The sequence below is a fragment of the Chiloscyllium punctatum genome, chromosome 14 (genome assembly GCF_047496795.1).
Source record: "Chiloscyllium punctatum isolate Juve2018m chromosome 14, sChiPun1.3, whole genome shotgun sequence".
NCBI classification, from domain to species: Eukaryota; Metazoa; Chordata; class Chondrichthyes; order Orectolobiformes; family Hemiscylliidae; genus Chiloscyllium; species Chiloscyllium punctatum.
Window position 1 is genome coordinate 1,772,663 of NC_092752.1, and position 12,200 is coordinate 1,784,862.

Below are 12,200 nucleotides of genomic sequence, written 5' to 3' on the forward strand. Positions count from 1 at the left end.
GCTGAGGAAAAGTCCTGGAATAACATGATCTTGGATCCTTTATAGATCATAGCTTGGGGGTCTTTTCCAAGATTTCTAGAAGCTTCTAGGAGTATCTGCCTCTCCCTATAGCTCTGCAGCCGGATCAGGACTGGGCGTGGGCGCTGGTTCGAGCCGGGCCCGCGTATTGCGACCCGGTAGGCCCATTCCACCCTTACCTGGCTTGATCCAGCCTCCAGATTTAAAAGCTTTGGCAGCCACTGCTCCAGGAATGCTGTAAGCTGGCCTTCCTCTTCCCATTCGGGAAGGTCCAGCAAACGAATATTTTTTCGTCGACCTCGAGTATCGAGGTCGTCAATGTAATTGTCTAAGGACCGGACTCGCTGTTCGAGAGTCCGGACCTAATCCACGGCCGATTGCGCTGTAGTTTCAGAGGTCGCGGCCTTTAACTCCGCCCCTCCAACTCGGCGCTCGATTTCCTTAATGTCTCGGTCGTGCTTCTGCAGCGCGGCCGAGAGTGAGTCCCATCGATTTCGGGACTCCTCAATAAAGGCGTCGATCTTCGCATCCAGCTTGGAGATCAGCTCCACAAGGCTTGTCACTGTCGGTAAGTCCCCCGGGGCGGCTGTGCTCGTCTCTGCTGCAGCTGAAGAGGGAGAGGGTGGGGGAGGGGATCCTGCTTGCTGAGAACTGTGGGCTCCCTTCCCTTTGGTCATTTTTACTGAATATTAGACTATTTAAATATAATACTAAGCAACTAATTAAATTTAACAGCTATTATGAATGATTTGGTGAGTGTGGTGGGGGTGGGTGACCCACTTTGCCCAAGTCTTGGGAAGAGCACTATAGACTCAGACTTGCTGGGTCGCCGCCATCTTGGATCCCCCATCTGCAAATTTATTAACCCACCCCTCAACCCAATCCAAGTCATTTATAAAAGCTACAAAGAGCAGAGGCCCAAGAACAGAGCCCTGCGGGACCCCACTCAACACTGATCCCCAGGGAGAATAATTTCCATCTACAACCATTCTCTGCCTTCTGTCAGCCAACCAATTCTGAATCCAGATAGCCAATTCTCCTTGTATCCCATACTTCCTGACTTTATGAATGAGCCTACCATGGGGAACCCTATCAAGTGCCTTGCTGAAGTCTATATACACCACATCCACTGCTCGACCGTCATCAACCTGTCTTGACACCTCCTCAAAGAACTGAATAAGATTTGTGAGGCATGACCTGTCCCTAACAAAGCCATGCTGACTGCCTTTTATCGCACTATGCTTTGCCAAATACTCATAAATCCTATCCCTCAGAATTCTTTCCAAAACTTTGCTGACCACAGACATAAGACTGACTAGTCTGTCATTGCCAGGGATTTCTCTATTACCCTTGTTGAAAAGAGGAACAACAATCCCCAGGATCTGAATGGTTTACACTCAAAGGTTCAAAAAAGGTAGCTGTAGAGTTGGTGAATGCACTAGTTGTAATTTTTCAACTTTCCAGCAGATTGAAACTTAGTACGTGTGGCTTGGCTATTCAAGAAAGGAGGAAGTCAGAAAATAGCTGCAGGCCAATTAGTGTGTTGTCGGTTAGCAGGTCAGGAAGCCTTCTGATTTTCTAAATCAACGTGTTTTTACAAAACAGAATCTTGTTTGACATATTTTAGATTTTTATAGTAGGGCATATTAAGGGGAAAGAAACCAGTGAATGTAGTATGTTTGGATTTCCAAATGGCATTTGATAAAATGCCAGAAAATGTTAATAATGTGGTGTTGAGGTTAATATATTAATAAATAATTAGTATGCTAGCATGATTAGAAAATTTATTAATGAGCAGAAAGCAAAAGTAGGAATAAAGAAAACATTTTCAATTTGGAAGGTTGTGATGAATGGAAAGCTATAAGGATCATTACTGGGACTACAGCTGTTTCCAATCTATATTAGTAACTGTAATGAAGGGACTAAGGACCACCTTGTGATGCAATGGTAGTGTCCCTACTCTGAATCAGGAGCCCTGGGTTCAAGTCCCACCTACTCCAGCAAACACCTCTGAATAGGTTGATTAAAAAAAAGCTAATTTTTAAAAAATTAATGAAGGTGTGAGATCTTGCATTTTGGAAAGTCAAATCAAGGCAGGGGTTTCATGGTGAATGGTAGGGCCTTAAGGAATGTAGTGGAATGGAGGGACCTTGGAGTTCAGGTGCAAAGTTCTCTGAAAGTGGAGTCACAGGTCGACAGGGCAGTGAAGAAGGCTTGGCACACTGGCCTTCATCAGTCAGGGCATTGAGTATAGAAGATGGGAAGTATGTTGCTGTTATACAAGATGTTGGTGAGGCAATACTTGGAGTATTGTTTTCAGAATTAGGCACCTTGCTATAGGAAAGATGTGATTAAACTGGAAAGAGTGCAGAAGAAATTTACAAGGATGTTGCTGGGAGTCAATGGTCTGAGTTATAGAGCGAGGTTGGACAAGCTAGGACTTTTTTATTTCGAGTATAGGAACTGAGGGGGTATCTTACAGAAGTGTATAAGGTCATGAGAGGCATGGATAGGGTGAATGCACTCAATCTTTTTCCCAGGATTGGGGAATTGGGGGCTAAAGGGCATCAGTTTAAGGTCAGAGGGGAAAGACTAAAAGGGAACCTGAGGGGCAACTTTTTTACACAGAGGGTGGTATGCGTATGGAATGAGCTGCCAGCAGAAGTGGTTGAGGCAGGTACATTAACAACATTTTTAAAAGGCATTTGGACAAATACATAGATAGGAAAGGTTTAGAAGGATATATTTGAGAGTGTGGTGCTGGAAAACCGCAGGAGGTCAGGCAGCATCTGAGGAGCAGGAGAATCAACGTTTCGGGCATAAGCTCTCCATCAGGAATGCGGCTTGTGGGCTCGGGGACTGAGAGATAAATGGGAAGGGATGAGATTGTGGGGAAGGTAGCTGAGAATGCGATAGATGGATGAAGGTGAGGGAGAAGGTGATAGGTCGGAGAAGAGGGTGGAGTAAATAGATGGGAAAGGTGATGGATAGGTCGGGAGGATGGTGCTGAGTTGGAGGCTTCAGATTGGGATAATGTAGGGTTAGGGGAAATGAGGAAACTGGTGAGATCCACATTGATCCCGTGTGGGTTACAGGGTCCCAGGACGGAATATGAGGCGCTCTTCCTCCAGGCGATGGGTGGTGAGAGTTTGGTGATGGAAGAGACCCAGGACCTGCATGTCCTTGGTGGAATGGGAGGGAAAGGGACCCTGCAACCACACGGGATCAATGTAGATTTCAACAGTTTCCTCATTTCTCTTACCCCCACCATATCCCAGTCCCAAGCCTCCAACCCGCCCTCCTGACCTGTCCATCACCTTTCCCATCTATTCGCTCCACCTTCCTCTCTGACCTATCACCTTCTCCCTCACCTTCATCTACCTATCGCATTCTCAGGTACCTTGCCCCCAACCCCACCCCCCTCCCATTTATCTCTCAGCACCACGCCTCCCCCCCTCCCCCGGCTCACAATCCTCATTCCTGATGGAGGGCTTATGCCTGAGATGTCGATTCTTCTGCTCCTCAGATGCTGCCTGGCCTGCTGTGCTTTTCCGACACCACACTCTCGACTCTGATCTCCAGCATCTGCAGTCCTCACTTTTTCCCTTAGAAGGATGTGAGCCAAGTGCAGAGAAATGGGGTTAGCGTGGATGGACATTTTGGTTGGCATGGACCAGTTTGGGCCAAAAGGCCTGTCTTGTGCAGTAGGACTCTGTGACTCTAAGGGACATAAAATAATTTAAGTTTACTGATGAATACAAAGCTAGGTGAGTATCTAAGCTGTGTGGACTGCAAAAGGAGCCTGCACATATTTGAACAGTTAAGTGAATGGTCAATAATGTGGCAAATGGAGTATTAATATAGAATGTAGAACAGTGCAGCATGGGAACAGGCCCTTCAGCACGTCATGTCTGTGCCCACCATGATGCCATTCTAAACTTATCCACCTAACACATGATCCATACCCCTCTATTCCCTGCCTGTTCATGTGTCTGTCTAAATGCCTCTTAAACATTGGTAGTGTATTTGCTTTTACTAACTGCCCTGGCAAAACATTCCATGTTGGAGAAAGTGAGGATGCAGATGGCGGAGATCAGAGCCGAAAATGTGTTGCTGGAAAAGCGCAGCCTGATTCCTGAAGAAGGGCTCATGCCCGAAATGTCGATTCTTCTGCTCCTTAGATGCTGCCTGACCTGTTGCACTTTTCCAGAAACTCATTTTCAAAACATTCCATGTACCTACCATCCTCTATTTTTTAAAAAAAAACTTTCCTTGCTCATCTCCCTTAAACTTTTCTCTTCTCACCTTAAACTTATTCTCCCTAGTATTAGATTTTTAATCGTTGAAAAAAGATTTGACAATCCATCCTACCTATGCCTCTCATAATTTTATATACTTCTATCAGGTCACCTCTCAGCCTCCAATAGGAGTGAAAACAATTCAAGTTTGTCCAGCCTGTCCTTATAGTTAAAACACTCCAATCCAGCCGGCATCCAGGTAAATCTCTTTTACAACCTCACAAAGCCTCCACATTCTTCTTATAGCGTAGTGACCAGCACTGCTCACAGTACTCCAAATGTGGCTGAATTAAAGTTTTAGACAGCTACAACATGCCCTGCTAACTTTTATACTCGATGCTCCAATCAGTTGAAGGCAAGCATGCTGTATGCCTTCTTTACCACTTTATTGACTTGTGACTTCCAGGGAGTTATGGAAGGTTCCTGCCATTTACTGTATTTTTCATCTTCCATGTTGACCTCCCAAAATGATTCACCTCACACTTATCCGGATTAAACTCCATCTTCTGACTCTCTGCCCGACTTTCCAACTGATCTATATCCAGCTGTATCCTTTCATAACCTTGCTCATTATCCACAAATCCACCAATTTCATGTCATCTGCCAACCCTCTTAATTGGACCACCTACATTTTCATTTAGTTACTTTTCATAAAGTTGGGAAGTGTGAGATTATGCACTTGGCAGTAAGAATAGAAAAACAGAATATATTTTATAAGACATAAAACTTGTAAAAGTAGATGTTCAAAGAGGCTCGGGGGTACTTGTCCAAAGAACATAAAGTTTGTCTGCTCTACCTATGTACTGTCAGGAAGACAAATGTCATGTTAGTCTTTATGGCAAGGGAATTAGAGTATAAGAATAAGCAAGTCTTGTTAAATTGTACATGGTTTTGTGGAGTCACATCTGGGATACTTTACAATTTGATGTCATATTTAAGGAGGGATAGGCATACATTGGAAAAATGCAATGCAAGTTTGCTAATTTAGTTCCTGGAATGAGGAGGTAGTCCAAAGATAAGAGATTGACCAAGTCAATCCTATGTTCTTTGAAGTATAGAATTGTGAGAGGTGATCCATTGAAAAATACAAGATTCTGAAGGGCTTAATGGAACATTCGGAACACCAGGCACAGTCTCAGGATAAGGGGTCATTCGTTTAAAAACGAAATTAGAGTTTTCAGGGTTGTGAATCCTTAGACTTCTCTAGCCATGGGGTTGTCAATACTCCACCATCGAACACATTTTCAGAGTGAAATCACTTTTTAACCTGAGGGGAAATCATTGTCTTTGCTATAGTTTTGTGTTAATTTTTACTCCTTTTAAGGTAACACAAGAAACTTTGATTCTTAGGCTCTTCGGAAACTGAAGGCTGTGTGTCTTAGGCTAGCATTTGGCCCTTGTCTTAGTGAAGCTTGTGTTTGTGCAGTTCTTGGACACTATCTACTGCATCTGCCCTGGTCATGGAGTTTTATCTTGGGGTAAGTGCATTTATTAAAAGAACATTAACTACACATAAATATATGTAGATTTTAGAATCTTTTGGATCTTTGAATAAATATAATTTGATGGTTTTTTTACTTTATTTTACAAGTTAGAGGCCCATATCCCTCCAAACCTTTCCTGTTCATGTACATGTTCAAGTGTATTTTAAATGTTTTAACTGTACCTGCATCTACCATTTCCTCAGGTGGTTCATTCCACATACAAACTTTCTCTGTGTGAGAAAGTTGGCCCTCAGGGCCCTTTTAAATCTTTCTCCTCTCATGTTATAAATATTCCCCCAATCTTGAAATCTCCCCACCTTAGGGAAAAGATCTGCCATTCACCTTAACTATATCTCTCATTATTTAATAAATCTCTATAAGATCACCCCTCAACCTCCTATGCTCCAGTGATGAAAGTCCCAGCCTGTCTAGCCTCTACTTATAGCTGAAACCCTCCATTCTTGGCAACATCCTGGTAAATCTTTTCGAAACCCTCTCCAGCCAAATAATATCCTTCCTATGATAGGGCGACCAGAACTGGACACAGTACTCCAGAAGAGGCCTCACCAGCAACCTGTACAACCTCAATATGGAGACCCATCTCCCAATACTCAAAGTTCTGAACAATGAAGGCAAGCGTGCTAAATGCCTTCTTAATCACCTTATCTATATGTGATATAAACTTCAAATAATTATGTAACTGAACCCGTAGTTCTCTCTATTCTGCAAGACTACCCAAGGCCAAAATTTTGACTGTGTAAGTCCTGCTGTTGTTTGTTTTACCCAAATGTATTACCTTACATTTATTCAACTTAAGCTCCAGCTTGCATTCTTCAGCCCATTGACCCAATTGAGCAAGATCTCATTGTAACCTTATATGACCTTTCTCGCTGTCCACTATACTAATTTTGGTGTCATCTGTAAACTTACTAATTATGCCTTCTACATTCTCATCCAGATCATTTATATAAATGGCAATCAAAAATGGACCCAATACCTATCCCTGTGGAACACTGCTGGTAGTAGGCCTCCTGTCCAAATAACAACCCTTCACCATCACTCTTTGTCTCTTATCATTAAGTCAATTATGTATACAATTGGCAAGCTCACTCTGAATCCCATGTGATCTAACTTTAATAATTAATCGACCATGCGGAATGGCTTTACTGAAGTCCAAATAGACAATGTCTGCAGCTCTACCATTATCTTGGTTACATCCTCAAAAAACTCAATCAAGTTTGTGAGATACAATTACCCTCACACAAAACCATGCTGACTATCCCTAATCATTCTTTGCCTCTCGATGGAAACAGCTTCTTCGGTCCAATTTGTCCATGCCGACCAGATATCCTAAATTAATCTAGTCCCATTTGCCAGCATTTGGCCCATATCCCTCTAAACCCTTTCTATTCATATACTTGTCCAGATGCCTTTTAAATGTTGTAGTTTTACCAGCCTCCACCACTACTTCTGGCAGCTCATTCCATATGTGTACCACACTCTGCGTGGAAAAGTTGCCCCTGAGGTCCCTTTTAAACATTTCCTCTCTCACCCTAAGCTTATGCCCTCTAGTTCTGGACTACCCCAGCCCTGGGCAAAGATCTTGTCTATTTACCCTCTCCGAGCCCCTCATGATTTTATAAGGTCACCCCTCAGCCTCTAAAGCTCCAGGGAAAATAGCCCTGATCTATTCAGCCTTTGTCTATAGTTCAAACCCTCCAACTGTGGCAACATTCTTGTAAATCTTTTCTGAACCCTTTCAAGTTTCACAACATCTTTTCTATAGCAGAGAGAACAGAATTGTACCCATTATTCCAGTGGCTTTTACCAATGTCCTATACAGCTGCAACATGACCTCCTAACTCCTATACTAAATGCACTGACCAATAAAGGCAAGCATACCAAACGCCGCCTTTTCTATCCTATCTACCAGCAACTCAACTTTTAAGGCACTGTGAACCTGCACTCCAAGGTCTTTTTGTTCAGCAATATTCCCCAGGACCTTACCATTAAGTGTACAAGTCTGAAGAGCCACCCTCTGTCTTCTACCTTCGAGTCAGTTCTCTATCCAAATAGCTAGTTCTCCCTCTAATCCTACCAGCCTTACCTTTCACTAACAGGAACATAATGACTCTGAACTCTTGTAACCACAATTTGAAAGCCTCGCACTTATCAGATGTTCATTTACCTGCGAATAGTTTACTTCAATCAATGTTGAAAGTTCTTGTCTCATACCATTAAAGTTTGCCATACTCCAATTAAAAACTTTATCGTTTATGGAAGGCTTGTCCTTTTCCATAATGATTTTAAAACAAATAGAATTATGATCAGTAGACCCGAAGTATTCCCCTACTATCACTTCAATCTCTTGCCCTAAGTTTTGCTCCTTCTCTGGTAGGAACATGTACATATTAATAAAGAAAATTTTCTTGAACATGTTTAACAAATGTTTCACCATCCAAGCCTTTAACACTATGGCAGTCCCAGTCAATGTTTGGAAAATTAAAATCCCCTACTATTATTGTTCTTACACATATCTGAGACCTCTCCACATATTTGTTCCTTAATTTTCATCTGACTATTAGGGTGTCAATAGTATGGTCCCATCAAAGTACTCATTCCTTTTTTATTTCTAATTTCAACCCAGGTATTTTCACTAGACAATTTTCCAGAAATATGTTCTCTACTTACAGCAGTAATGTTTTCCTTAACCAAAAATACCATTCCCTCACCTCTTTTGCCTCTCTTTCTCTCCTTCCTATAGTATCTGAAAAAGATGGAGAGATAGATGTGATAAAACATTTTTTACAAAGGTGTGAAGGAGTTCATTTAACACACTGCCGAGTCTCCTTATATGATCTGGTACTATATTTTGATTCATAATGCTCCTATGAAGTGCTTTTTTGTAAAGGCACTAGGTACATACTGATCGTTATTGAATGTAGGAACATTCAGTAGTCTTTTTCATTATCTTAAAATCCTCTTTTAAGATAACCATGTATGCATATGATAGAGCAATGAAATATGTACAGCCCTACTAAAATTGTCAATTTATCAAAAATATTTGTGTTACTGTAATTCCAAATAAATTTAATATTCACAGTCTGTGTATTTATATCTTGTTATTCCTCCATGTTCTATAATTTCTGTTACCAGGTTTGTGATGGGAGCTGTGTCACCTGCTGTAGTTGTCCCATGCATGTTGATGCTTCAGAAGGAATGCTATGGTGTTGACAAAGGAATCCCAACACTACTAATGGCTGCAGGCAGCTTTGATGATATCTTGTCTATTACAGGTTTCAATACATGTCTTGGGATAGCCTTTTCATCAGGTGAGCTTTAGTATTGAAATGTATATACTGCTGCCCCAAACTCAAGCAGTCTGGCTCTCAAAACCCAAGCATATCAAGTATTTATGATTTTTTTTTGATTTGCTAGTATAACCTTTATGCAAGTTTTTTTGAAACTAGTAATTGGAATTGTTGTTTCTAACATTGTCACTTAATTGGTGGATATTTTAAAAATCAAACCACAGATTCTTCTTAGCAATTTACGACGTATGTAAATAAATGCAGGCACTGATTTAAGGCTAGAAGCTCACATGCTCTGTTTCTGGATAAGCCATCATTATCGTCTTGCCTAAGTTGGTTCCCTTTGATTTGGTCAGTATGCAAATTTGGTGTATCCCATCTCATTTACATGATCGTTGTTTGTAGCTCACACTGTTGCCTCACATTATCTGTCTGTTGCTTCTGTGCTTACTGGTGGATCAGGCGGTATTATGCAGATATCAGCTGTTGTAGCCAGAAATGTATGCTTAAAGGAAGGTTATTTCACAAAAGAGAAACTGAACTTAATAATATTGAAGGAATTTAAATTATGGAAGAGTAACACCAAGGCGCAAAGTAAGATTCTAGGATAACTGTGGTGATTCTGGAGGCAGTATTGGTGAAGTTGCTCAGGAGACCTTCATGGATCACACCGAGGTGAGAGCGGGTGCAGCTGTCAGGGAGGTCAGTGCCCAGTATCAAGATATGAAAGTTCGGCAGCTGTGCCATAGAACATAGAACAATATAGCGCAGAATAGGCCCTTCGGCCCTCAATGTTGCACCAACCTGTGAACTGTTCTCAGCTAGTCCCACTATACTATCTCATCATCATCCATGTGCTTATCCAAGGATGTTTAAATCTCCCTAATGTGGCTGAATTAACTACATTAGCAGGTAGGGCATTCCATGCCCTTACCACTCTCTGACTAAAGAATCTGCCTATGACATCTGTCTTAAATCTGTCATCCCTCAATTTGTAGATATGCTCCCTCGTGCAAGCTGATGTCATCATCCTAGGAAAACGACTTTCACAGTCTACCCAATCTAATCCTCTGATCATCTTGTATGTCTCTATCAAATCCCCTCTTAGCCTTCTTCTTTGCAATGAGAACAGACCCAAGTCTCTCAGCCTTTCCTCATAAGACCTTCCCTCCAGACCAGGCAACATTCTCGTAAATCTCCTCTGCACCTTTTCCAATTCTTTCACATCCTTCCCGAAATATGGCAACCAGAACTGTATACAATATTCCAAGTGTGGCCGCACTAGCGTTTTGTATAGTTGCAGCATAACATTGCGGCTCTGGAATGCAATCCCTCCACAAATGAAACCTAACACACTGTATGCCTTCTTAACAGCACTATCCACCTGGGTGGCAACTTTCAGGGATCTATGTACATGGACTCCAAGATTCCTCTGCACATCCACACTACCAAGAATCTTTCCATTGACCCATACTCTGCCTTCCTGTTATTCTTCCGAAAGTGCATCACCTCACATTTAGCTGCATTGAACTCAATTTGCCATCTCTCAGCCGAAACCTGCAGTTTATCCAAGTCTCCCTGCAATCTGTAAAATTCTTCCAAACTGTCCACTACTCCACCGACTTTAGTGTCATCTGCAAATTTACTAATCCACCACACCTATGCCTGCGTCTAAGTCATTTATAAAAATGACAACAGCAATGGTCCCAAAACAGATCCTTGTGCCACATCACTAGTAACCGGTCTCCAGGCTGAATATTTTCCATCAACCACCGCTCGCTGCCTTGTTTCAGAAAGCCAGTTTCTAATCCGAACTGCTAAATTACCCTCAATCCCATGGTGCCATAAGAAGATGATTGATTCATTGCTGGTATTCCAAGTCAGTGGGTGCATCATCATATGATAGATCTTAGCCACCACACCACATTATGCAGTACACTCCCATCATTCACCAAGCAATACTTCCTGTTATTCTGAATGAGTGTACATATATTCCACCTCCAGCTATTCTCTCGCTACTCCTTCCACTGTTCAGATACAGCAGGCACCCAAACTCAGTGTAACACAATGATATTCTTCCTTCTGTTGCAAGACAGGGTGGCAGAACTGGCAGAGTCATGGAGATCTGCAATTGTTAAGTCCAATGAGGAGATGTGTCAACTTCGTGGGGCTGATTGAAACAAAACCCGTGTCATCTAGTGTCATTGAGACTGTCGATGATGATGATATGTTCCTGCAATATATCTCTTCTCAACTCCCAATTCATCCAGATTGTAGATAGTCCTCCTAGAGAGGGGTATTGCTAAACCTAATCTGAGGAATGAAGTCAGTCGAGTGGTTGAAGTGATAGTGGGCGAGAACTTTGGGGATAGTGATCATAACTCTAAGTTTCATTGTCACTATGGAAATTGATAACTGTCTTAATTGGGGGATGGCCAATTTCAATATCACAAGACAAGGTCTGGCAAACCTAGACTGGGAGCAGCTACTTGTAGGTAAATCTACATTTGGAAAGTGGAAATCTTTTAAAGGTAAAGTTCAGGGCCAGCATGTTCCTGTAAGAGTAAAAGGCAAAGACAGCAAGTCCAGGAACCTGGTTGTCAAAGGATATTGTGAGTATGACAAAGAAAAAGAAGAAAGCATTTGTTAGATACAGAGTATCAAAAACGATGGAAGCCCTTCAGAAGTGTAGAGAGTGTAGGGGGTGCTTAAAAGGGAATCAGGAGGGCAAAGAGTGACCATGAAATATCTTTGACAAATAGAATTAAGGAAAACCCCAAGGCATTTTGTAAGTATGTTAAGAGAACGAGGATTACTAGGGAAAGAGTGGGACCTATTAAAGACCAAAGGTGCAATGTGTGGGTGGAGCCAATCCATATGGATGAGGTCCTAAATGAATATTTCTCATCTGTACTCACAAAGGAGAAAAATGTTATAGCTGGAGGTTTCACTTGGGATGGTAAAGTTCGAGAGCATATAAAGATTAAAAAGATATTAGATGTTTCAGCAGGCATAAAGGTGTATAAATCCCTGGGCCTGATGAAATATATCGTAAGCTGCAATTGGAGTCAAAGGAGGAGATTGCTGGA

General features: G+C 41.9%; 1 protein-coding gene across 6 annotated transcripts in view; it reads left to right on the forward strand.

Annotated features, from left to right (window-relative positions):
- LOC140485532 (sodium/hydrogen exchanger 9B2-like) overlaps nucleotides 1-12,200 on the forward strand; it is a 191,855-nt gene that overhangs the window by 109,995 nt on the left and 69,660 nt on the right. For all 6 annotated transcript variants that reach the window (XM_072583730.1, XM_072583729.1, XM_072583728.1 and 3 more), the window contains 2 exons: nucleotides 5,667-5,794; nucleotides 8,957-9,132. In XM_072583730.1, coding sequence (XP_072439831.1) covers nucleotides 5,667-5,794; nucleotides 8,957-9,132 — 304 coding nt within the window. The remainder of the gene's footprint in view (nucleotides 1-5,666; nucleotides 5,795-8,956; nucleotides 9,133-12,200) is intronic.